The sequence below is a fragment of the Eucalyptus grandis genome, chromosome 8 (assembly GCF_016545825.1).
Source record: "Eucalyptus grandis isolate ANBG69807.140 chromosome 8, ASM1654582v1, whole genome shotgun sequence".
NCBI lineage: Eukaryota > Viridiplantae > Streptophyta > Magnoliopsida > Myrtales > Myrtaceae > Eucalyptus > Eucalyptus grandis.
This window is the reverse complement of record NC_052619.1, coordinates 52,675,409-52,702,381: the sequence shown is the minus strand read 5'-3', so window position 1 is coordinate 52,702,381 and position 26,973 is coordinate 52,675,409. Positions and strand designations below refer to the sequence as shown.

The 26,973-nt window shown below is 40.4% G+C and overlaps 3 protein-coding genes across 3 annotated transcripts; 2 read left to right on the top strand and 1 right to left on the bottom strand.

Annotated features, from left to right (window-relative positions):
• Window positions 1-895: 895 nt before the first annotated feature.
• LOC104414988 (serine/threonine-protein kinase RUNKEL) lies at window positions 896-7,375 on the bottom strand. Its single transcript, XM_010026222.3, has 10 exons — window positions 7,088-7,375; window positions 6,918-7,007; window positions 6,629-6,681; window positions 6,454-6,529; window positions 5,990-6,051; window positions 5,816-5,894; window positions 5,675-5,734; window positions 3,920-5,575; window positions 2,761-3,630; window positions 896-2,336 (listed from the first exon to the last, which is right to left on the bottom strand). The coding sequence occupies exons 1-10, from the start codon at window positions 7,133-7,135 to the stop codon at window positions 1,242-1,244; spliced, it is 4,089 nt and encodes a 1,362-aa protein (XP_010024524.2). The 5' UTR covers window positions 7,136-7,375; the 3' UTR covers window positions 896-1,241.
• Window positions 7,376-8,246: 871 nt separating this feature from the next.
• On the top strand, window positions 8,247-10,644 carry LOC104414986 (pentatricopeptide repeat-containing protein At2g36980, mitochondrial). The gene has a single exon (XM_010026221.3). The coding sequence runs from the start codon at window positions 8,521-8,523 to the stop codon at window positions 10,375-10,377; it is 1,857 nt and encodes a 618-aa protein (XP_010024523.2). The 5' UTR covers window positions 8,247-8,520; the 3' UTR covers window positions 10,378-10,644.
• Window positions 10,645-21,970: 11,326 nt separating this feature from the next.
• LOC104414985 (hypothetical protein) lies at window positions 21,971-26,481 on the top strand. Its single transcript, XM_010026220.3, has 2 exons — window positions 21,971-22,104; window positions 22,996-26,481. The coding sequence occupies exon 2, from the start codon at window positions 23,105-23,107 to the stop codon at window positions 26,027-26,029; it is 2,925 nt and encodes a 974-aa protein (XP_010024522.2). The 5' UTR covers window positions 21,971-22,104; window positions 22,996-23,104; the 3' UTR covers window positions 26,030-26,481.
• The last annotated feature ends 492 nt before the right edge of the window (window positions 26,482-26,973 follow it).

Genomic DNA, 26,973 nt, shown 5'->3' with positions numbered 1-26,973 from the left:
TATTCCCACATGTGTCAAATACTCTTTAACATTCGAAAAATCCGGAAAATCTAATGACTAGTCAACTCTCTCAATACTCTTTAACATTCGAGTCCAAAATCCCGACATGCAAGTTTAGAATTTTGATAAGTAATTCCGACATGTACAAGATCAATTTTAATTTTTTTTTATTAAACTAGGAATCAAAATGTAAATATGTAAAAAAAAAAAAAGAAATAATAAATGGAGAAAAAAATTCTAATATTCTCCTCTTCCAACTCTTACTTCCTACAACATACAATTCACCCCCAAGTTTGGTTTTTTACCTTTTCTCTTACAACGCACTCTAACACACAAGTACAAAATTTGGATTACTTATTATTTTTTTCCTCCAAATTTTATGGATTATTGAAATGAAATTGAATTTATCAAATTAAAATAACAAATGATATTAACAAATGGTAGATTAATATTTTTAGTGTAAATCCATTATATATCATTTTTATTATTTATTTATTTGTGACTTTCAATCAAATTAATTTGATTAAAATAATCATAAAAATAATCATTTATCTCATATATAAAATATATATATATATATATATATATAATATATATATATATAATGAAAACAAATATGTCCTAACACATTAGAATTCTCTATTTTTTGAAGAACGACGTATTAGCACATTGTGCCATGTATATATTTCTTTACCTTTACCATATTACTGTCATGCTACTTAGCCTCCCTCCCTCCCTCCCTCTCATAAATACTTAGTTTTGAATTCTGATGAATCAATGAACTATGGCAGCATCATTGGCCCCATCATTAACTAGTTTTGTATTCTCGGGATCACATTCTAAATACAGTTTGTCACGTTCCATTTTGATGGCGGAACTTCTGTTGTTAACAATGTGACAGGCTTGCTGAATATATTCAACTCAAAATTCGAGGGTGAATCTTGTTAAAAAATATTCTGACTGAACAAGACAATATGCAATATAAGTACATATAATGACAATATAAAGAAGAGCTGGAGTACATCGGAACATGCTCTGTCCTGGACTGGTTCTAGATTCAGAAACAGTCTGCTGCTGTTATTTGGGAACCCAAGTGATCTTCTGAATTCAAACGGGAAGGAAGAGATGTGTAGCTTCTTTCAATGCTCTTCCAGAAAGCCGAGCAACCTTCCTAGATTCCACACAAAGGGGAATTAACAGAGATATAGGTAATGAATAAGGTGAGCACAACCTTCATGGATTTAACCACGATGAGGGAGCCGCTGCAATTCCGAGATCACCAGTGCGGCAGCACTGGCTAAAGAAGCGGCACCAGAATACTTTATCTCAGAAACAATGCCTTCAATCTTTGCAATCTCCGATGTGCACACTGACAAAATCATTCTGTGCAGCAAATATTGCCTGCAAGAGTAACCGAGAGAATGCAGCATTCGCAGTACCAGTAGAGAAGCACCCTTTTGCCAAGACTCGAGAACCGCACTCACTTTTGAAAGATTAGTAAGAAAACTGGCAGCACCTTCCCTTGGGGCTGCCTTCAGTAATAGAACCATGCATTCAGAAGCAATATCGGCATTGTTTCTGTCACGAGACCCACTCAATTCCAGGAAAACGCCAGCACTGCCACCAAAGTCGGTTATGTCTCTAACGGTACTCGCTCCCTCAGAAGGACTTTCATCAAGTAGGGTTGGCTCTTGTGTGTATGTGTAACCTACCCTAGAACCCAGTGATTGTAAAAGGAAAGCTTTGCACAAGCCAAGCGCTGGTTCAAGAAAATCTTCCATATCCTTCACATGTACAAACTCCAGAAGGTTTCCAATCCTCCGAACAACTTTCAGTTGAGAAAGCAACTTGGGATCCATTTCTGGTGCCGATGCCAGAGCCACACACAGCTTGACATCATTCACATTTGCATTGGACAGATCACCAAGCAAAAATCTGAAGCAGTGACTGACGGTCTTTGGTTGGAGAATATTGGGAATTTTAATCAGGTTGAACTCTATGAGCATCAGGAGGAGCTTCTGTGCATACATCGGTATTGGGTCCTCATCCTCAATCAAGGTTGGGTAAAGAGGGAGAAATTGCATATTGGATATGGATTTCAAGTCTTCTAGCTTATGCTCTAACTCTGGGGGTTCATTTAGGAAAACAACCATCACATCAAACAGAATTTTAAGGGACAGAAATCTGGCATCACCATCCTTGTTACCCTTATACAAAACGGCCAGACTTGGCAGTATCCCACAGATGAATACATCAGAGCTTTCCAGAATCCAGGATGACTCCTCTGTGATACACTCAACAATTCGAAGAACAGTTAACTGGAAATCATCTCTTCCCTGAAATTTAAATACAAAATATGGTGTGCATAAGTGTCAGTAAATCAAAATCATTGAAGAATTTAACCACAAAAAAAAAAAAAAAAGGAAATGACATAGCTGAGCAGAGGAAAAAAGCTAACTTCTTCCCTTCCAAGGAGTGAAAGAATAGTTCGTACTTCACTGTATAGAAAGTAAAATTCTGCCATATCTTGAGCTACACAGGTAGAGTCTTGCCAGAAAGTCGTGCTATGAATGGATGTATAGACTATTTTCTTTGAAAGCCAGAGCAGCAAGCCTGGTTTATTCACTGTTTTATTTTATCCAAATGTATTTCCCAATACCATAAAAGTTTAAAATCAATTTCTAAGCTTAAAAAAATAAAAATAAAATAAAATAAAAAAAGCTGAGCAAAAGGGAAGGATCCACAGCTTTGGCCACTTACTTGAAATGGGCTCTCCATAAGTTTGATTATGTTCGCCAGCTGATGTCGAACCTGATGAGTTGCCACTTTGTGCTTAAAGCATGGGCTTCCAAGAAGATTAAGGATGACTGGAAACAGATGAATGTTTGTCTTTTGTGCAGCTCGACCAGTAAGGGGGGACAGAGGACCATGACGCCTTCCCCCCATCATTAGTTGAATATCTGCCATAAGAGTTTCCAGCAAATTTGGTATGGTTGATACCACAACATGCACAGACGCATTTAGGCACTGCTGAACAAAGCTGTCTTTCTCTTTTGTCAGCCTGTCTACTATGGAGATCAACCTCATGTTGGAAAAGAGCTGAAATAACCATCTCCTGTTGTTTTTACAAAGGAGAGCCACAAGGACGAGTGCTTTTCCCCTTATAACTTCACCTCCCTGCTCAATCAAAGAGATAAGACAGAGCACAAGGTTTTTGTCTTCTGCAACTGGAAGAAGGTGCCGACCACTATTTGTCAGCACATTGCTCCTGGTCATGGTCATGATCAGAAGATTTAAGCAGATCTGCTGTTCCCGTGGCCCACCCTTGACAAGGGCAGATGTCATATCCTTACAAGAAAGTTTCCCTATAACAGATTGAATGCTTGGAAGATTAAAACGAACTAAGCGAACAAGACAAGATCCTGCTGTGAGCCTCATGCTTTCTGGTTTCCCAGAAGCCTTATATATATAGCACAGGTTATTAATCACATCCTGGCTCATGAATCGAGCTGCCCAGTACCCACCCTGACTGCAGATATTTTCTATTGTCCTCAACGCATAAAGTTGGGTCATATCGTCCTCTCCTTTTCTAAGAATTGATGTCACGAGTGAAATTAAAGAATTTGGAACCTGGGCCAAAAGGAAATGTTTAACCGTTGGGGAAAGAAAATGGGAAATGGCAGTGTAGTAATGCATAAAGGACCAGTACTGTGGTCAAACTAAGGGATTCATTGATAAGCACTACTTAAGATTTAAATTTGCAGGCAAAACTAAAGGTCTAACAAGGATGGGCATAAAATGGCATGATGTCAAACATTACACAATATGGAGCACTAAAGATCTAATTTATTCACATCTAAGTAGGGGTTCAAAAGCTATTAACAGCTTAGAAATCAAGGCCATTACCCATCTAGCTCACCTGCCAATTAGATGTGATTGTGGATCGGTTGTCCTTTGATGGAGATTCTGAAGGCATGTTCTCTTTTTGCTCATTCTGAGTGGATATGTAGAAAAGCAGCTCACCTAATGCAGCCATGGAAAACCTCCTCACTTTTTCCTGCCTGTCACCAAGGCTACCAGTAAGTGAACCCAGGATCCCAGAATTCGACAAATCATCTTCAATGAAAGTACAATGCCTTATTAATAGACCAATCAGCGAGGCAAGTTGAACTCGCAAGACAGAAGCTTTCGATTGCCGTAGCATTTTGATAAGCATTAGCATGATCGGCCCATTTGTCAAGACATTAGCTGCATCTGGATAACTGCTCAACATCTCCAGATACTTGATTACATTCTGCTTCTCCCCTGTGCCAGTACTTCCACTCAAAATCGATATGATTTTGTTGTTGAGTGCATCAAGCTGTCCTTTCGACATTTTTACAAAATCGGACGCTTGCAGTGCCTCAAATGGTAGAGAAGGAATTACCTCAGATGTTCTATCAGATTTTCTACTAGGCATTACAGGTCTCACTGAAAGATCAGATTGATGCCAAAATACTTGTGCTATATCGCTAGCTGATTTTGCAGAATCAGATTCATGAGCAGAACCCAAATTTTCTTTTGCCCTCTGTCCCTTGGGCAGAGGACTAACACTGGGTGGGGTAGCTGCAACTTGAGTGAGTTCTAAATAAGATTCTTGCTCCGATGTCTTTGATTCATCTGAAAGAGGCAAATCAGAAGCAGCTGCAGGCTCGACTTTTTCATCAATATCCATTTCTTCCACTTGTCCCTCATGATTCAGGTTTTCATTTGATGATCTGATGGCAGGAGAAGGTATATCAGAGCCATCCAGTTCTTCTTGCGCATCCTCTTCTGCATTTTCATTAAAGTCAAGTTCCATGTCCGTGTTCTCAATTTTAACCTCAGAATCATTCTCAGCACTGCTAGGCAAAGGCCTGCGGTAGTTCTCTTTCTCATTTTCTTTCTGCAAGTTCAATTTTGCAATTCTAGAGAGCCTTAATAGATTCAAGGCCCTGGTACCACCGGAATTATCTTTGTGTTTCTCTTCACCACCTTTGCCAGAAGTCTTTGCATGGTTTTTCCGGCCACTCAGAGGAGCCTTTACAGGTGTCTCATGAACTTTGGGCCCAATAATGGAGTTCTCATCCCGTCGCAAACCCACTTTAGCATCTTTTTCACGATGCCTTGGAGGTGTCTTATTATGGACAGATCTTTCACCATTGTGTTCTGAGAGGCACGGTTTAGTGTGAAGTTCAATCATGCTATCAAAAGCAGGCTGAGGAGGTAAAGGCACAGAAGGACACTTTGCTCTCCAAAATGCATGTCCACAGAGCTCTGACCACTTTATTCGTTCTGCTGGATCTTTTATAAGGAGAGAGTTGATTAGATTGACAAAAGGACGACTTGGAGTCCCGGGTAGTGGAGGAGTCGGATCTGTGAGAATGGATCTCACAAGCTGAGTAAATTCTTGTCCCAGAAAGGGAGGCCTCCCTGTGTAGCACTCATATAGTACACAGCCAAGAGCCCAAAAATCTGAAGCATACGAATGGACGCCTCCGTCTTCAAACAGCTCAGGAGCCATATAACATGGTGTTCCACGTTTTGCTTGCGGCAGCTTAATATATCAAGTTCAATTGAGGGGTTAGTGGAAGCACCAAAACCGTATCCTTTCCAGGAGTACGTGAAACAATGAACGTAAGAGTGCAAAACATACCGAAGCGGAAGGAGTTTTAGATATATCACTCAACTTTCTTGCCAGTCCAAAATCACATAGCTGCAGCATGCAAGAAAAAGCAAATTATTCCATGAAGACTGACAATATATAAATTGATAACGAATTAAATCATCAGAATACCTTTGTACGTCCATTTTCGTCCAAAAGGATGTTTGATGGCTTTAGATCGCAGTAAATGATTCCTTGAGAATGGATGTACCTAGTAAAAATGAAATAGAAAGAAGATGTCAGAATAGAGAACATCAAGGAAAACTTCATAGGAAGAAGACGTCAATCCTGGTGACCAATTCTTACTGCAATGCTTTGACAAGATCTGCAGCAAGATCATGAACTGAATCTTCAGGTAATTGACCATCCTGAAAAAGAGTAAGAGCTTTTAGAGGCATGAAGGCCAAACGAGTTAAATAAGCTTCACACAGCGTGTCACACTTGCAGATCTTCAAAAAGAAACAAGTTTTAAGAAGTTGTAACTGAAAGCACATTATCTTGTTTTGTTTGTGGCTTCCTAGCAGCAAAAATATAACTTCTAGTCGAAACAACATTTTAAATGTTCTCGAAATTACCATATTGAACATCTTTAAAAAAAAACTGGGCAACACAAAAACACACTTGAAATAATCGACCAACGACAAGTCTGACTTGAAGAAATGCATCACATATCGAACTAGTTCCATCAACCAAATGGCTAACTCAAGAAGAGAACAAAAGGCCTTGCTCTCCATAGAAAAGCTAAATATCAGTAACCGCGCAGCGAATACCTGCCGCAATAAGGTGATGAGATCTCCCCCAACGCAGTACTCCAAGACTAACCAAAGGTGTGCCGAGGTTTCATACCTTGAACCAAACAGGAGAACCGACAGTTCGAGTAAGCAAATTTCCCAACGTAGAAAAACCGCGATGGGTTTCAGATCGAATCTCACGAGCAAGACTTACCAAGAATAGAACTTCAGGACGTTCGGGTGGTCGAGAGAATGAAGAATCCGAACCTGCACCCAAAGGAAAACCGAGGCGAGAACAGGGTTTCAAGCAAAGAAAGCAGCGAGCTAAGCTCCAATCGGCGCCGCTACATTTAGCAACATCCCCGTAACCGACAAGAATTTCGCAAAAGTCTATCCGATACTCTAATTCCCCAAACGCCCCCCCAAGCACCACAAAATTCCCCAAATCCAAGGCGCGTCGATCTCAGCAGGAACGCGAGAGGAAATGGAACCAGACCACTCACCTCCTGAAGGACCTTGCTCTTCTGGGACTTGTCGACGCTCTTGACGGCGAAGTACTCGATGGTCTTCTTCTTCCTCCCCTTGTAGACGGTCTGCGGAGAAGCGGCGGCGAGTCAGTCGAAGTGGATTCGGGGAGCGAGGGAGGGAGGGAGGGAGGAGGGGGAGAGGTTACCGAGTGCTTGCCGCGGCCGATGGCCTCGTAGATGTGGTAGTGGTTCATCGGGAGCGCCTAGGTCACGGCGGCGACGCGCGATGTAGCTCTGCAGATCTGCGTGGCACAGAGAGAGAGAGAGAGATGGTTGAGCTTTGCAAAGCTCGGGAGGGTTAGAGAGAGAGAGAGAGGAAGAGAGAGATGGTTGAGCTTTGCGAAGCTCAGGTGGGGTTAGAGAGAGAGAGAGAGAGAGAGAGAGAGACTGTGGAAATGGGCGGGACGATGAAAGCAAATTGAAAAATTGGAAACCTGCCGGAAGAAGGAGGAGAAGAGCGTGTGGAGAGAGAGAGAGAGAAAGTAAATGGATATAAATATATATCGAATAAATTAATTATTAAATTCAAATAAATAACTGAGTTCAAAATGAAATTTCACCCATTTACTACTATGGACGATAATTATCTTCTTCTTCTGCTTCTTCTTAACTCAATGAACTCCTCAATCATCACTATCTATAATATGAATTGTTATTCCGATGATCACTCTTTCATTCGAAATAATCAATTGATAAAAAAGAATTTCCTTATCAGTGATAAGTTATATCCAAATATTTTCATAATTTTTAATTATTCATTTTTATAAACAATACGAATAATCAATTTTACGAAAACATTTTCTAAATCATTCATTTTTACGAAACCAACGGAGCTAGTAAAGTAATTTTCTTTTTTTGAGTTTTGTCCGTGGCCATTTATTATTCTTTCGTTTATGGCCTTTAATTATGAATTGCTTGGTTTTGGATGCGATTTAATAAATCTTCTAATAAAAAGATTTAATGATTAAAAAAAAAGGCATGGAATATTTTAATGGAAGATGCGCATCTATCTCAACCTAATAATTTCCTAGCATACAATATTATATTTTTATTTTAAAAAAATTTCGCTTTTGCATGATTAGCAAGTGGCAACTAGTCGTTGCCGTCGTTTAAAATCTCAAGAAGAATTCAAATTACCATATTGAATTGGTACAGCAATAAGGTGTTGTTACATAACTAAAAATTGCATAAAAGAGAGAGAGAGAGAGAGAGAATACTTACCAAGATGATTTCAAATTTTGGATAAAATAGAAGTCACAAATTTCGACTAGAATAAGAAACATCTCCACATCCATCAAGACAATAATTTCCCATCTTCCTCACGCATCAGTTCGTACGCATCGTCACGTCCCCGTCCTTCGGACAACCGGACTGCAATCCGCCTCCATCAAGATCCGATCCCGTCACGTCCAGAACGATGCACCCTCCGCTGCCGTTTCTCCTCGCAACGCACGAAAGCATCGGGACTTTTCGACGTCCCTCTCTTGCGCTTTCGGCCAGAGCGTGAGACGCTCGGATCACCGGAACAAACGCGAATTTGCGCCGCCGGTTCCATTCGAGATTCGGAAAACGACATGATATGCGCTCGGAGCTGTTCAGCGTCACGTCGAGGATATCGGCGCTGGCGAGATCCGGGCGCATCTCGTGTGCTCGGAAGCTGTTCGACCGAATGCCGCAGAGAGACTCGGTCTCTTGGAACGCGATGATCAGTGGGTACGCTCATCTGGGTCTCCACCAAGAAGCTCTCTTTCTGTTCCGGTCCATGAGGTTTGCCTGTGCCCGGCCTGATCACTTCACGTTAACCGCGACTCTGGCGGCATGCGCGGGATCGAATGATCTTGTTTATGGGACCAAAGTGCACGCTCTGGTCATTCTTCTGGGGTTCCCGTCTTACTCGCCGGTTAATAACTCTCTCATAGACATGTATGGAAAATGCTCGTGCCCCAATAGTGCTAGCAAAGTTTTTGAAGAAATGAGCATTAGGAATGAAATAACATGGTGTTCTCTCTTGTTCGCACATGTCAATTGTGGCAATTTTAGTGTAGCCAACAACTTGTTTGTGCTGTTGCCCGAGCAGGTTCAAATTGCTTGGAATATAATGATTGCAGGCTGTGGTAGATGGGGCGACGTTGAATTGTGTTTTGGTTTGTTCAAAGATATGCAGGTGAGTGGGTGCCAGCCAGATCAGTGGACTTTAAGCTCTCTCATGAACACTTGTTCTGAATCATCAAATTATTTTCACGGCCATATGGTGCATGCTTATATCATGAAAAGTGGCTGGGGCATTGCAGTGGAGTCCAAGAATTCGATCCTGAGCTTTTACTCTAAACTGTGCTGTCTTGAGGATGTTATGAAGTTGCTTGAGTCTTTTGGTACACTGACTGTGGTGTCTTTGAATGTCATCATTGATGCCCATATGAAGATAGGAGACACCAATAAAGCCTTTCTCGAGTTTCAGCGAGCGCCTGAGAAGAACATTGTTTCGTGGACATCGATGATTACTGGATACGCAAGAAATGGGCATGGAGAGCAAGCTCTCTTTTTCTTTGTTGATATGATCAGGAATGGCCACAAACCGGACGACTTGGCATTTGGAGCTGTGCTCCATGCATGTTCTATCTCGGCAATGCTTGGTCATGGTGAAATGATCCATGGCTGCATAATTTCCTCTGGGTTTCCAGCTAATGCCTATGTGGGCAACGGTCTAGTTAATATGTATGCGAAATGTGGGCACATAGAAGCATCGAGTCGTGCATTCAATGACATTGCTAAAAAGGACATTGTCTCCTGGAATGCAATGCTGTTTGGATTCGGTTTGCATGGGCGGGCTAAGGAAGCTCTTCAGCTTTTTGAAGAAATGGTAGCATCAGGGGCAAAACCAGACAAGGTCACCTTCATAGGCATGTTAATGACTTGTAGTCACTCGGGACTCCTGGAGAAAGGCGGAAAGCTTTTCAAGTTGATGAACTTGGAATACGGGATCGCACATGAAATGGATCACGTGGCTTGTATGATCGATATGCTAGGCCGAGGTGGATATTTAGCAGAAGCAAGAAAGCTGACCGAGGAAACTCGGGGCGCAACGACCATGTGGGACGCTCTATTAGGAGCTTGCTCTGCTCATGTAGACACAGAAATTGGTACATACAGTGGGGAGGGCTTGAAGGTGATGGATCCCCAGAATGAAATGAGCTACGTCGTCTTGTCGAACTTGTACTGCGCGAGTGGGAAGTGGAAAGAAGCAGAGATGGTCAGGCAGGCAATGAGTTCTCAAGGGGTGAGGAAGACGCCCGGCTGCAGCTGGATTGAAGTGAGGAACGCCGTGACGGCTTTCGTTGCAGGGAACAATTCGCACCCGCTCATGGAAGATTTACACGAGGTGCTATGCTTTCTCGACTTTGAAACTAGGAGTTCCAGAATATTAATTTCAGATTGAAGGGGATCGCACTGTGTTTCTATTGGTAGCAACTCCTTTTCCCCCTAACTAAAACGAATAAGAGCTTGAACAGCAAGTAACACTTAACACCTCAAGCATTGATGCATGAACTGCTCTTGGCACTGATAATGGCGTCGGTCATGGTCTTCAGTGACACCGGCAGTGATTCAATGAATCCCGCAGAAATTCACTACTGGCCGTGGTTGAAGAAAGTTGAAAATGATCTGTCAAATTATGAATAAATAACATAATTACAATTTTTTACAACTTACTTATGTGATCAATGTTGATTTTTTTGTATATACGTGGACATTTTATACACCTAAATAATTAATTTCTATTTTTCTGCACCTTCCGAGCAATGTTTCAAACAGAAAGCGAACGAAACGGCAGCGGCCGAGCTGCTGCAGGTCTGGAGCTTTATAACTGTTTGGCTATCTAAAACTGAATCGGCGTCGAGAAAAAGAAAATTATACCATACACCGTCTTAACTTGACTTCCTGGTCTAACCTTTTGCTTGTATCCTTTTAAAACTATAGAAATAACACATTGAAGAACGGAGGTGATCAATGGGCGGGCCCAAGTCGGATCGCCTTGTCAAGCATAACTTTTCGCCCAAACATGTCCAATAACAAAATGTACCTAATATTTTTACTGGGTTAGGTGTGTCACCCTTCATGATTAAATGCCCTGACTCGAGTATGCTTAAAATGGCCTAGACAAAATGATTAGGTAGGTCTAGCTCAGACAAAGTCATAAGAATAAGGTTCTAAGCACTAATATAGAAAAGGAAAAATGACACAATGATCCCTTAACTTTGATTCAATAAGTAATGTCATCTCCGAACTTTTAATTTGTTCAATGTGGTCCTTGAAGTATTGACAAACATTCAATCTAATCCTTAAATTTTATGACAATATTTAATATTGTTCTTTCTTTAATTCAATTTTTCAATTTAATTCACTTTAAATGGAATGTTTTACTTTATAACTTTGAATAAGTTACCCTTAAACAATGGACAAAAAAAAGTTACACATGGATAAGACATTCATCTCAATTTAGGATGTAGTCATTCACGTCATCAAATAACAACAAATGTGTTGACCCTTCAATTTTTCTTTTCCTTTTCGAGAGTAGATCGATAAAAAGATGAACATATTGAGTCACTTTTTAAAAATCTAACACAAAACATAATAATTCAATCATCAAATAATAGTTGATTTGTCGCTTGTGCAAATTGAATGATTATTGAATACTTAATGTAGTTTATGGATCACATTACGCAGTGAGCCAAAATTTAGAGGCCATTTATGCCATCTTCCGATACAAAAACATTGAAACGAAGCTTGGTTCAAACTAAATTCCTCCCTACAAACGGGGCAAACTTTGTGGGATTGAGTTTGAGTTGGTTAGGCTAGATATTTGTGTTTTGCGCAACATCTTCAAAGAGCTTTAGTGTTCCAAACTAAATTCCTCCCTACAAACGGGGCAAACTTTGTGGGATTGAGTTTGAGTTTGGTTAGGCTAGATATTTGTGTTTTGCGCAACATCTTCAAAGTGCTTTAGTGTTCCAAACTAAATTCCTCCCTACAAACGGGGCAAACTTTGTGGGATTGAGTTTGCGTTTGGTTAGGCTAGATATTTGTGTTTTGCGCAACATCTTCAAAGTGCTTTAGTGATCCAAAGGCCCTTGAGCCAAAATTATGATACTTGGTAATGCAATTTTGAGGGCTTTTGGTGCAAAGTTGAGCTTTGAAAATGTTCAAAGTTTTCAGTATTTTCAAAATGCTATTTTAAAGGTCTAATGAATTTTGTCTTCCAAATTTGTCTAACTAATATTTTGTCATTCTTATTTTACCATGTTGCTTGGAGATGAGGGATGTTGGTGTCGCCTCTCCTAAGGCCACACAACCTACACGTCCCGTTGCAGGGTATTGTCTCGATGACCCTTGGCCTAGGGTGAAGAGGAGGTGGCAGAGGGGGCAACGATGGATGAGGGGAGGTTGGGATGGCGAGGCTCGTGAGGCCAAAGTGCCTTTCTAAAATGTAGTTTACATCGATCAACAAAATATGTTTTTATTGAATGGAAGTCCTTAGAGTCAAAATCCTTGGTCTAGATGTAAAGTCATTATTCCAAGGCTCTCCCAAACGCACTCGAGCCTCATAAGCTTTGCTCTTGTGCGCTCAATGAAGAGGTTTCCTCCAGAACAAACTTAAGAAATATCAGTGTCAAATGTTCGATACTTGAGCCAAAGTGATGATAATTGTTGACTGGCAATGTGCCAAGTGATTTTTGAAAATGACAACGTCTTATTAATTTAGTTATCCTTGCTAATTGTTAGATTAGGCGCACAAACCAATAAAAGTGAGAAAGAGAAAATGAGATACAAAATTTATCCCGATTCACATTAGGGCCACATCTAGCTAAGTATTCCACTAGGGCGCGTTTGGTAATGTTTTTGTCCAAGGAAACAATTTTTGAATAGGAATATTTTTTTTTTATTTTTGTTTATGTTCCAAGGAACAATTTCTGAGTATAAGAACGCGTATGGTAATTGTAAAAAAATTCCACTCCCGAAATAGAAACACATTTGGTAAACTTGTATAATTTTTTTCTTTTAATTTTTAAATATTTTTATTATACTTTTCCTTTTCCTTTTCTTTTTCCTTAGCACCCCGGCCTCTTTATTACAACTCTCAATTATTAGAGAAATAAATTATATATAGGCAACATTATAGGCCCAAGCCCAAATTACCAATAAGATACGAGCTCAAATTATAAAAGTCCTCTAGCGGCCAAGGCCCCCATACTTTCCTGTTGATGGGGAGTATAAACCACACCCCAACACTACTATCATCGAATACAATTAGCAAAATGTTGTTTCTTGGACCAAATTTTTCGAGTACTTTTCCACGAAATAAGTTGAATCTTGGGGCACTGTATTTCATGTCAAGTGATCCTCTTCATTGAGAATCTAGTAGCATAATGTTTAGATGGATATCGGTGATGATATAACGTGATAATGTTTGGGAAAACACTATATCTCGTATTTAGAAGATAAACCCTATATTCTTGGTTCGGATATATGCATCCAGTAATGTTCTTTCCCTGAATCTTCTTTTGTGTTGGTTTGTTTATGTGACATCCTGAAATTCGACCCTATTTCGATAAAATGAAATGTGTATTTCGTCGACGTGCCTATGGTCCTTTTTCTCTGAGCTGATCACTCACGAGTTAACTAACCTATTGGGTGAAGCCGTTAAGGGATATAACCACGGTAAAATCCCTAAAAGCTACCTAATTGGTTGGCTTGGACTAAAATCGCGTCCGGTCGATTTTAATCATGAAATTTAATTCGGTTTGGGAATCGAATATTCGGACGTGTCACAATTCATTTTTAGGACCGTCTCATCGTCTCTCAATTTATTGCCGAGTCCGAAATTTCAAGAAAGAAATTGTCGGAGGAAAAATCGAAGACCGAAAGAAAATAGAAAGGGAAAGAGAAAAGAAAAGAAAAATAAGACCATGGGGTGTTATATTTTATATTATTTCTTTTCTCTCCCTCTCTCTTTCTTTTCTCTCTTTTCTTTTTCTCTCCTCTCTCCTTTTCCCCTCCCTCTTCGTGCGTAGCCTCCCCACCGCCCACTTTCTTTCTCTCTTCTTTGACTAGTCAAAGTTTTATCTCTTCTCTCTCTCTCTCTCTCTTCTTCCCCCACTCCCCACGTGACCGAAAGCCCCCTTCCCCTCGTTTCTTGCTCGTGAAAACCAGAAACGAGGAAGAAGAAGCCGCGCGGTTGCAGCTCGTCGGAGCCGTCGCCGCTCGCCGCTCGTTCCGCCGCCGCACCGCCGCCCCGCGCACGCCGCGCACTCCGCCGCCTCCCACCCGCGCTCGTCGTCCTCGCCGTGCGCCGTCCAGCCCCTGTTCAGCCTCTGCTCAGCCCTTGATTTGCCCCGTCCGGCCACCTCCGGCCGCCGTTCGACCTCGCCGAACCTCCACCGGTCTTTCCCCGTGCCTTGCCGCCCTTGTGGAAGTGGTTTGTGGCTGTTTTGTGCCTGTTTCTAGCCATTCCAGCAGACCCACGAAATGGGTTTCCAGCTGGTTCGGGCCCGTTTTGGGCCGTTTCCCGGCCCCGAACCCGAGCCGTGCTTTGGGAAGAATCGTTCCTCGCGTCGCCGCCGTCGGATTGATCCGATTTGCGCGCGATTTGGTGAGTAATCTCACTAATCTTGGATTAGTTGGCTAATTATGCTTAAGGTTGGTTTATATTTAATTAATTATGTTTAGGTTGTTAGATTAGAGTAAATTAGCAATTATTAGTTAATTGTGATGCGATTTAGATAAATTGATTGTGTAATTAGCAAGTAGACATGGTCTACTAATTATTGGAAGTGTCTCGGGAATTTTCCCGACCCTTAGTGGGCTCCAATTAGGCTTTTCGGGCCTAAGTGGATATTTTTAGTATTTAAATATTAATTTTCGGAATTAAATTAAATAATTATTTATTTTTCGAAAATTCAACTGAGATGGTTCGGAATCGGAATATTGTGTTGATGACTGTGGTGAAGTCCGTTTATTTAATCGGGCTTTAATTTGAGTTAAATGGGATTTTTAATATTAATTATTATTCGAAATTAATTAAATAATTATTTATTTTCCGAAAATTCAACAGGGATGGTCTGGAACCGGAAAATTAGGCTGATGACCGTGGTGAAGTCCGTTTATGTAATCGGGCTTTATTTTGAGCTAAATTGAATTTTTAATAATAATTATTTAATTTTCGAAATTAATAAATAAATTAATTATTTTTCGGAAATTAAGATTTTGATGGCCGACGACCGAAATCTCGTGCCGATCGTCGTGGCGCAGTCCGTTTATTTATTTGAGCTCTACGTTGTATGGAATTGATTGAATTGTGATATTTTAGGGATTTACCCTAAATTGATTGGAATTGATTGAGATTGAATTGTTGATTGATGAATGGCCAAGTATGTTTATTTAGCATTTATAGTGCTTTGTTGAGTTGTAAAGGAGTAGAATGATGAGAGTGAATCGAAGTACTGGGATTGAACCAACGGACACGGTGTATGGACCTACGTGGTTCGGTGATTGGGACATCACCGGCGAAAACGGCGCCTTAAAGAACGCACGTATCGGTCTAGGACATACATTATTGTGGACCTACGTGGTTTGGTGATTGGGATATCACGCGAAAACGGGCGCCTTAAAGAACGCACGTATCGGTCTAGTACTCACATTGTTATAGGCATGTATGGTTCGGTGACCGAGGGTGTCATGGCGAAAACGGCGCCTTAAAGAACGCATACACTTGTCTATTAAGTCATTGTTATAGGCATGTGTGGTTCGGGTGATTATGGAAGTCATCGGCGAAAACGGCGCCTTAAAGAACGCACACAATTGTCTAGTGAGTACATGGTTATAGGCATGCGTGGTTCGGTGATAAGGACATCATCTTTGGCGAAAACGGCGCCTTAAAGAACGCACGCAATTGTCTATTGATAAAATCATTGTAGGCATGTGTGGTTCGGTGATTTGGGATATCACCTGGCGAAAACGGCGCCTTAAAGAACGCACACTGTTGTCTAGTGGATACGTCACCTTGGCGAAGTTGACGCCCGAGAGCATTGATGTGGCTCGTGACCGAGTACTCGATGAAAGAATATATGGTGTGGAATCAATGACCTAGAATGGTCCGGGTTCTGGCATGTAATCGACTAAGTCGATTGATCCTTGCTTTGATTTGATGTTGTGAATTGATTGATCGAATGGAAATGACCGTGAGTGGTCTTGTTGGAATATAATCGACTAGGTCGATTTGATCGATGCTTCGATCGGTGATATGATTACTTGGGTGCCTATTATGAATTGTACTTGACTTGCGGGTAGGATCGGAGGCCAAGGTAAGTCCTCCGCCCGTGCGTGTTTAGGCATTTCGTAGTATAATGGTTTTTCTAATCGGGCTTAGTGGGGTAGAACTCGCCGAGACGTAGTCTCATCCTTGGGGAAAACCATTTCGGGACCCATTGAAGAGCCGAGAAGGAGGAATCCGAGAAGGAAGACTCGGAGGCGAATCTTAAGGAAAAAGGTTTTTGGAGGAAGAAGGCAATCCTGAGAGGGGCCTTGAGTACGGCCTAGTTTGTCTAAGTTCTGTCTTCTTTTGAGAATCCATTTTGATGAGATAGTTTCGAAGTGGTTTATGGTTTGTATAAAAGTTTGGTTATAAATTTCAATATGAAAAATATGGCCCGCTTTTCTATCCCATCGTTTTATTGTTCTGGGATTTTAATCGCTTCGCATGTGCTTAATAAATGAAAGGGTCGGCGATACTAGTCCTGGGATATCGCATATTAAAATCGACCAAGGTAGAAGGATGTGTGCGTGCCCGAGGATCGGGGCGTGACAGTTTATATGAGTTTATTCTTATATTTTACTTCTGGCTCATGTCAGCAATTTCAACGTGCTAAATTCTTTTGTAATTGCTAAATAATTATCTTGTTTTGAAGTTTGTTGACACTTATATTTTTACGACCCAGCCATTTATTACCCCTAAATAAAGATATTAGAATTAAGTTGCATAGCATATAGTTTTAGGGGCATTTATTACACAATTTATATTTTCATTAATTGCATTGGATTGGTGGTGAATGGTTTTGAGCTTGTTATTTGACAAGTTGAGCCCGCAAAAGAAGCCAAAATTTGGCTAGCACTAGGGGGTTATGGTGGTCGAAAATTACACAGGGAGATGGGCCAAAGTGAATTTAAGTCGATCTAATTTTAGATCATGGGAATTAATTAAAATAGGTCTTGAGCTTAATTCAGCCCATTACATTGAAAGGCAGGCTATGAGATCAAGTTTTAACCTAGGTTTGCACTATATATAGGGCCTTACGCCTTATAAATTAGAAGTCGGCAATTCTATTCTCAGAGCATATAGAAACGCCCGAGTGAGAAAAGAGAAAAGAAGAGAAAAGGGTCACAGTCGAGACCCTCCTTGCAGCCGTGACTCTTTGTCGATGCTAGATCCCTCGCATCCGAGTCCTTTTGCTGCCCGCCGCTGCCGTTCCATCATCCGCGGCCACTCGATGACGTTTGTGTCGCAGGCTTTATCCGGCGAAGTTCACTGCCGTGAGCTTCGCTAGCTAATTCAGTACTCACCGTCCGCGTTTGGTTACCACTTCTGGCCGCGTTTCTTCTGCATTGAGCCGAACTTCCAAGAATACGCTCACGCCAGGTGTCGCACCAGATCAGCCAGCTTCTAGGCGATAACCTGCTGCACCTTCAACGTTGAACAAACAGTTTTGCCACCGCTCCAATTCAGCCTTGCTGGCTCACCAATAGCCTTGATTTAGCCCTGCAATATCGCAAATTTTGACTCTATTTCCCTGCAGGTCTTCCAGCTGCTATCATTCACCTTCTGGCGTTATTTTTATGGAAAGTTCGATCAAAGTTGCTGCTAATTGAGCAGCCACTCTTCAGCGACGTCGGAAATAACGCAACTCAAAGCCGCTCCCTGTTGCACTGTAGCCACGGGACCTTGTCCAATACCGACGGTGTCTCCTTCCTGGCCGACGTGGAAGCACTTGCTGTTCTTGACCTTGCTGCCCAAGCCGTGACGCCAATGTGCTGCTCGTGATCCACCGCGAGACAACTCATCGTCCTTGCCCCCATTGATCATCGTGTGGTCGTGTCACACCGAGCCACGAACTTCCCCATTCACGGCGGCGTACAAGCAGTCTATGAGTCCTCCTTGGCTGTGAACCACCGCGCGACTGACACCCACCGCTGTTCGCTGTCATTCGTCACCATTGAACCGGTTGCGGTTCCAATCCGATTGCGTTCCGTTTGAATTTAGAAATAAAATCATCAAATTAGGTAAGATGCACATTTCTAGTATATTTGCAATATCTTACTATCTTATTTGGCTAATTCGATATATTCTGCAATTGCCTGACCACCGTTTGATCTCTATGAGATGCAATGCTTGGGTACAAAAAATATTCCATCCTATCTATAACCAATTGGATATGCTCGTTGATTTACCTGTTTTTAAATTTAAACGAATAAGCCTTCCATCAATATCCATAACCACTTTTTACCAAAAAAATATCCATAACCACTCAGATATGATCATCAGTTTATTTTGTGACCTTATTGAGATAGATAACGTAAGATTGTAGATTACATTACTTAATTAAATATCTATCCGTTATTTGATTGCTTGTTTAAAAAAAGAAAATTAAAAAAAAAAATCTTTAAATTAGATTTGATTCTAGCTAGAATATTGCTTGTTTTAGGCTAGAGATTAGGTTATTTATTTATTTCAAATTTTAAAAATAAAAATACCAAAAACATTGCTTTAGGATGTTAGATTTCCTTTTCTCTAATTAAAATTGCATTTTTAATTATCAGGTGATTTTAATTTCGAATTTTAATTAAAAAGTATAGACATAAAAAATATCATGTGTTTCATGGTCATCCCTTGCACATCATTTAGTCATTGCATATATAGGATCATTTAAACATGTGATATATTAGGATAATAACATTAATAATTGCCTGTCATTATATTAGGTCACGTAAGTAACATCGCATGACATATAATTTGCATATTAGGTTACACATTGCATGTCATGCCAATATAGATACATTTTTGTACATCATTGCATTGCATTACACCTAAATTAGTTTCATCAAACAAGAGAATATAGAAGTCATATCTAGGGCTATTGATATAAATTGTGTGCTATGAGGTAAGTCTTACAATTATTTTATTATTTTATTGGGTGTTAAATTGATGGATTGCATGTCGCATGATCGCTTCACATGTTAGGGAGTAATAAAATGAACTCAAATTGCCTAATAAACATTTTTTTTTACATGAAAAGAACAATACTAAAAGGACATTAGAGAAATTTAGTGTGATTAAGTTCCCACACTCAAAATCTCTAGTTCATATGAGAAAAATAATTCTCTCATTATTTTAATTAGGTGTCTAATCAATCTACCATAAACTGATTAGTGACGATTCATAATTAAAAAATTATTGGCATATTAAGAACTTGAACTCAAGTCATGAATTGGTATGAGATTGGGAACCGAGTAGAGTTTTTTAGTAATCCATTGGTCAAACTCTAAGTAGTGCATCTGAGGTTGGGTTGCGACAAGGTCCACATGCAATCTATGCTACTTTTATGTATAACTTGTAAATTGTGCTATCATGTAAATTGTTGTATGCGAATTGAGTGTGTTTCATTTGTTCAAATGTGAGACTGAATGAGGCAAGAGTGTGGTCCAAAAAGAAAGATATGGAGGTCAAATATGGATTCTAGAGTTGTAAATTTGTAGCCATGTGAATATAAAACTATCATATTTTAAATAGTGGATTCTCTATTGCATTAGAAGGATACAATGATATTAACTGAATGTTAGAATTAGATGAAACAAACTCCACTATGGTATATATATTCATCTTTGGTAGAGATGCTATAATTTGAAAATTAGCCAAATAAAAATTATTGAAGAAATGACAATCTTGCTAAACTAAAAGTCAACTTGGTTAAAGAAGATGATTTGATGATGTAATTAAACTAAAAGTCAACTTGATTAAAGAAGATGATTTGATGATGTAATTACTAAAGTCATTTCCCAAATCAATACATTGGCCAATGTGAAAGAATGGATGGTAAACTCATATTTAAGATTGAGTAGCTAAAAAACTTCTTAGTAGATATTCCATTGTGAATAAAACCAATACTTTTGGTGTTTGTGCATTGTGATTGCCAAGTGACAATAACCATTGTAGCGAAAAACTTTCAATGGGAAAAGTAAACACACCCAAATAAGGCATGACATGATAAAGCAATTGCTTAATATGTCCATCAATTAAAAAAAATGTCAAAAGTGATTTTGGCAAATTCTCAACTATACCTTGAGGGGAATGATGCTTAAAGTCAGTTGAAGAAAATCAACCATGATGATATCCTAACATATGTGATTGATGATCCCATGAATGTGGTTTATATGAGTAATAACAAGTCACAATCTAGTGATGTACTTTTTAAACAATTTTGTCTCTTAAGGTGGGAATAGTGCAAGACTACAACGAAAAAGAGACTAAGGGTGTGCATGACAAAATTTTTGGAACAAAAATTGATTTATCAATTTCTATTTCAGAAATTGAGAAGTTAAAAATTTTAGTTTTTGAATTCTTCTTCAAATCTATTTATAGAATATAAATCTGGTCCAGAAATAGAAAAATCAAATTGCGTTACCAAATGGATTTCTGTTCCAAATCTGTTCCGGGGAATAGAGAAATAGAGAAGTAAAAATTTTATTATGCGCGTCCTAAGCTAACCTCTGAATAAATTTCATAAGCATTATCGGTGGTGGTATTAATCTATAAAATACACTTGATGAAATCACCTACATAATATGAAGCGGGCTTGTCCTTGTGAAGATTATGGGCAATAATCTTTGGAGCACTTATGAATAAATCAAGTAGACACACAACTTATTAGCATAAAACCACGTTGAACAACAAAATTTATAGAATGTAATATGATTGATGAAAATTATAATCAACAAAAGAATTATTGATTCATAAAAAAATTTCTATGTTTGGGTCACGACTTGACAATCACCACTTCTAATGCATCGTTCTCCAATATCCCAACATTATTCTTTCAATTCTTTTCAAAACCTTTTGAGGTATGTGAAGGATTGTTGTATATTTCAATAGTTTTGAAGTATTGAAAGTTATTGTTTTTGTAACGGCTTTTTACCTTTATAATGGCTTTTGTCCACCATTAATCAATAATAGTTTTGTAACGTTTTATCAAGATTTAATAATGATTTTATGACAGTCTTGACCGCTATCAATTTGCAAATAATTTGCAACGTTTTTCAATTAAATACAAGAAATGATGATGAAAATGGCTCTCATTTTCTTTTTACTTACAAATTGTTATATAAAAAGCAATTGAAAAGTAATAAAGATACATATCAAAATAAGAATATTCTTATTTCTCTTTACATATCTTTCCTTTCTTTGCTAAATTATACACATAACGTTGTTCCTCTTTTTGCAAGAGAAAATCTATTGTATCTTGAAAAGATAGCCACCGGTGTTTATTACACCAAAATTTCGTATTTCAAGAGATTGAATTATCCATAATGTTTGTATGCCTCGTATGTTTTGATCTTATTTTTTCATCAAATTTTCATTGATTTATTATTTTTCTTATTATCCAATATTTTTTCAACAATCTTAACGGGAAATTTCATCCCCCAATAGGTCAAGTCATGCAAGTTAGGCCTTAGAGGAACAACTTATCTACACCCATCCATTTTTCATTTCGAGTTTGCACAAGCTGTCACGTCAGATTCATGATCAGGTCTACACACTATTATCATTGGTTCATTCTTTCTATCGAATACTCATGGGTCAAGTTTTGAAAGCTAGAAAAAGTACAGGGACCTAGCAGCAAATTCATGAGAATGTACATTGACCAAAAAGCCCCCCACCCTCAATTAAATTGAGGGTGCCACGTTCATTCCGAAGTGGCGAAACTGGAGGACTTTGGGGGAGAGAGAGTCCGAAAAAATTCCGGTCGCTTCTCTCTCCGTCTCCCCAAAACTCTTTCTTTCTTTCTCTCCTCTGTGTGATCCCGGAACACTGGAAGTTCGAATTTGGAAACCCGCCAATGGCGTAAGTTGCTCTCTCCATCTCTGAATTCGCTTTTACTTCAACTCGTCCTTCTCTGCAATCGCTCGATCGGCGTTCCGGAACTCGGCCCTGTCTAGCTCCAATCGCTCTCGTTCCGTGTCTAGGGTTTTTGTTCCCGTCTTCCTCGTTTCTCGACTCCCGCGCGTGTCGGGTCCTGCGCGTCGCTTCCGGCTTTTGCCGTTTCCACGCGTGTCGTGTCGTGTCGTGTGATGTCGGGTCGTGCTCGGCAGGTTGTGTTTCCGGCGTAGTTTTTGTAGGCGCCGGCTTTGGAAATGGCCGTGGGGTTGTGGTGGTCTTCTGAACTAGTGTCGGAAGTTGGATTCGAGTGGAGGGATCACGCGGCGGAGCAGTGAACTTCGAGGGAGTTCTCTATCTTTTTTTTTTTTTTTTTTTTTTTGAGAGGGTGTTGACTCTGGAGTTGGGCGCTGGTTGGTGAACCCATTTGGGTTGTTTGTTTTAGGTGGATGTAGAATTCGGCATGTTAGACTAAGTAGCAAGGGCCCCTTTGGAGGTCACTGGTGGGATTGGACTTCGGTGTACTTTGGACCTTGCATTGTCCCAATTTGTGATGGCTTAGTTCGTGTGTGATTATTGGTGTGCACATAAAAACGAAAAAGAAGACTAGGTAGTAAAACTCTGTTTGCTGAATTATTTGTTTATGTGTGCCTATATGAATTTATCCTGGCATGTATGTTGTTAATTTTGTTTATATTTGATAGCTTTTGTTTGATGTGGTTGAGGAGCTCATGATGCCAAGTTCTACTTTTTGTCCCCTGGAATCCATAGATAGTTTTTAGTTGGTTGAATGTCTAAATTGTGTAGTCCCCATCAGGTTGAGGATTTGACAAATGGGTTCACTACGGTTTGTTACAGGTTTTGCATTTTGATATCTGTCGCAAGGTTTTTGCCACGATGAGTTATTGAGCACTGCTGAGACATCAAAGGATATTCAGGTGAGAGTGTCTTGGATCCAGTACATTAAATGGACTGCAATAAGGAGGAGGCACTTCGCGCGAGGACCCTGGCTGAGAAGAAGTTACAGAGCAAGGATTTTCCGGGTGCTCGTAAAATTGCGCTGAAAGCTCAGCAACTGTACCCTGAACTGGAGAATATTGCCCAATTGCTCATGGTTTGTGATGTGCACTGTTCTGCTGAGAAGAAATTGTTTGGTGATGAGATGGACTGGTATGGAATCCTACAACTTGAACAGGCGGCCGATGAGGCCTCAATTAAGAAGCAGTACAGGAAGTTTGCTCTTTATCTTCATCCTGATAAAAACAAGTTTTCTGGGGCAGAAGCTGCTTTTAAGCTAATTGGGGAAGCTCAGAGAGTCCTTTTGGATCGGGAGAAACGGTCCATGCATGACATGAAGCGTCATGTTCCTGCACCTAGGGCATCGGCACGTGCTTCCTATAATAGGCAACCATCAGCACCTTACCGGCCTCCACAGAAGGCAAATTGGAGCCCAAATGTTGTATATCAAAACAGCACCGGCGACAATTTATCAGGCTTCAAAGCCCAGCAGCCACAACAACCAGCTCAGCCTGGATTTGCTAATGAGCGGCGGACTTTTTGGACTGTCTGTCATTTTTGTTCTGTTAAGTATCAGTACTACATAGAACTCATCAATAAGCCGTTGCCTTGTTCAAATCCAAATTGTGGGAGGACATTTCTTGCATGCGAAATGAATATTGGTGGTGCGTTTCCAGCTTCTAGAACGTATACGCCAACTGTCCAACATCAGAAAGTTTTCCCTACTCAGGGTGCATCTAAAGTGGAAGTAGGACGCAAAGGTACTTCGACCCCTGAGAATGGTAGGCCTGATGTCTTCAGGAAGACTGAAATTCGCCCTGAAAGGGTAAATAAGAAGAGACATAGAAGACAAGTAGTGGAATCTAGTGAAAGTTACGACAGTAGCAGCAGCAGTGAGTCTGATGCAGATTCAGTTATCGGTGAAGATGTAAACTTTCAGGGTGTCCAGGACTTTGGTCACTCGGGCAAACAGTCTGTACGGAGATCAACTCGACAAAAACAGCAGGTTTCCTATAAAGAAAATTTGAGTGATGATGAAGACACCAACCCTGCTAAAAGGTCTAAAGGGGCCAGCCCATCGTCTTCTACTGAAGAGGACTTTGAAAATGTGTTAGGAGGGGAGACATCTGACTTGGATGGAAAAGAGGGCTTAGCTACTAACTTGAATGAAGATAAGGAAGGGGGAAAACACACAGAAAATGGGTGTTCAGGAGGTAACCCACTGAATGATGATTCCAGATCAGAATCCTGCATGAAAGACACCAAAGATCCAGAGGTTTATAGTTATCCTGATCCAGACTTCAATGATTTTGACAAGGAGAGGACAGAAGGTTGCTTTGAGAGTGGCCAGGTGTGGGCTGTTTATGATACATTGGATGCCATGCCTAGATTTTATGCTCTGATAAGAAGAGTTTACCCAGGTGGCTTTAGACTGCGAATTACATGGTTAGAACCAGATCCAGATGATGAAAAGGAGATCAATTGGAGGAAGGAGAGCTTGCCGGTTTCTTGTGGTAAGTTTAAACATGGAGAGAGTCAGAACACTAAAGATCATCCCATGTTTTCTCACGTGGTCTTTTATGAGAAAGGAAGTGATAAGCAAACATGTAAAATTTATCCCCAGAGGGGGGAAACTTGGGCCCTTTTTAAGAACTGGGACATTAATTGGCATTCTGATCCTGACAATCCTAGGAAGTATGAGTTTGATATTGTTGAGATCTTGTCAGTATATGCCGAAGGTAGTGGCTTGTCTGTTGCCTATTTGGGCAAGGTGAAAGGCTTTGCTAGTCTTTTCTCTCGAAAAGCTAAAAATGGCATCTCCTCATTTCAGATTGGTCCGGATGAGTTATACAGGTTTTCTCACAGGGTTCCATCTTACAGAATGACTGGGGATGAAAGGGAAGGAGTTCCGAAAGGGTCTTTTGAACTGGACCCTGCTTCAATACCTATGAACTTGGAAGAGTTTGTTCCATCTGAAGATCCAGAAATGAGTACTAATGGTAGTCATTGTGAAGCTTTACATTCCTGTGTTCCTGAGGAAGTGAAAACTGAGATGGGATCTGAGGAAAATTCCGGTCAGTCTGATTTGAAGGAGGTGTGCACAGAACGCAAGAAGTGTAGCTCCGTGAAGCATAAAGAAAATTCCAGTGCTTCTGCTCCTTTACCCTCAGAAGTTTTTGAAGTTCCAGATCCAGAATTTCACAACTTTGATGATGCGAAATCACCGGAAAATTTCCGAGTTGGTCAAGTGTGGGCTTTGTACTCTGATGAAGAGGGCTTGCCCAAGTACTATGGCCGGATAATGACAGTCCTCTCTGAACCAGAATTTAAATTGCAGTTGAGATGGATTGCCGTCTTTTTACTTCCAGACAATGTCATTAAGTGGCAGGATGATCGCATGCCTATATCTTGTGGAAAATTTAGGCTTGAAAGGGGCCGACGACCTCAATTTTATACTTCCACTGCTTCGTTTTCGCACTGCGTTAAAGTGGAACTTGATGATGACAGAAAGACTGAAACATTCAACATCTTTCCTCACAAAGATGAGGTGTGGGCATTGTACAAGAACTGGTGTCCTGAAATGAAGTTTTCCGAGTTAGGAAAATGTGAGTTTGAGGTGGTGGAGGTTATCGAGGAGAATGACTTGGGGATTAAAGTTGTGGCTTTAGAGCATGTAATGGGGTTCAACTCGGTTTTCAAGCCTCAAGCAAGAGGAGACTTGAGGGTTACAATAGAAATTCCCTGGGTAGAGCTGATGCGGTTTTCTCATCAAGTGCCTGCTTTTCAGTTGACGGAGGAAAGGAACGGAAGCCTAAGAGGCTTTTGGGAGATTGATACAGCTGCATTACCTTCGCGCTTTTTTAGCTTAAGCTGAAGTGGACCACAGAACCTCTGATACAACCCCCCGCATCATAATTCTATTGGAATATCGCAGCTTGTGCGTAAGTTGTCTTTCGAAGATGTATCTTGGCTTATTGGGTTACTTTTGGTGCCTGCACGGCTGCAAGCGGGGTGAATACGGTGGCTGATCATTTTGAGTTGTGCAGCTTCACTGTTTAGGCTGCAGGTTAGCCCACTGTGTCTTGAGTCTGTTGTCCTGGACTAACCCTACTGAAATTTCTCGGAGTAGTCTCTTTATCTTGTAGATAACTATAATATCCTTTCTATTTGGATGTAGAAATTCCATTTTGGTGGATCCTGTATGGATCCTAAACTCCTGCCGGGTAAGAGATAGCAACATGTCGCAACTCAATTTTTTAGTTTAATGGTGTCATTTGGCCTCTCTCTCTCACTCTCAGCATCTTACCCACAAGGAAATTCTGTCAACTTGCCGTATTTTGGCATGAGTATACCGCTAGGATCATCCATTTTCACTTATTGATAGTTGAAAAATCTGTAGAGACAGGAAAAATTTCGACCCGAGTAGTTTTTGCTTTATTAACCGGAGTAACCCTTCGTCTCCACTGCTCTATCAACCTTTGGATAGGGGGAACAGCTTATTGATTTACCGAAAATCTATGAAACCTTCAATCTCTCAAAGTGGCAACAACTCAGCGGCTTTATCGTCAGCTAATACAATGGTAAGTGGCCACAGCAAAAGTATCTCCTTTTGCATCCTGATTCACCTGTCGGTCTGTTCATAAAGACCCTAAAAGTCTTGAATCGTCGAAACTTTATAGGCCAAAATGTCAATGACATGATTGTCTTGAAGCATGTGGAGCGAAGTCACGTCCATATACGCTCGAAAGTAATATGGTGTCAGAACCAAGAAACTGCCAGACAATTTCATTTCGTTCTCTTGCATGAGAGGAGGGGTAA

Coding starts and splice junctions, on each gene's coding strand:
- LOC104414988 (XM_010026222.3), bottom strand. CDS start 7,135: ATGAACCACTACCACATCTACGAGGCCATCGGCCGCGGCAAGCACTCG. Junction 7,008..7,087: donor TCGGCCGCGGCAAGCACTCG/GTAACCTCTCCC, acceptor GCTTCTCCGCAG/ACCGTCTACAAGGGGAGGAA. Junction 6,530..6,628: donor GTCCTGAAGTTCTATTCTTG/GTAAGTCTTGCT, acceptor GTTTGGTTCAAG/GTATGAAACCTCGGCACACC.
- LOC104414985 (XM_010026220.3), top strand. CDS start 23,105: ATGGACTGCAATAAGGAGGAGGCACTTCGCGCGAGGACCCTGGCTGAG.
- LOC104414986 (XM_010026221.3), top strand. CDS start 8,521: ATGCGCTCGGAGCTGTTCAGCGTCACGTCGAGGATATCGGCGCTGGCG.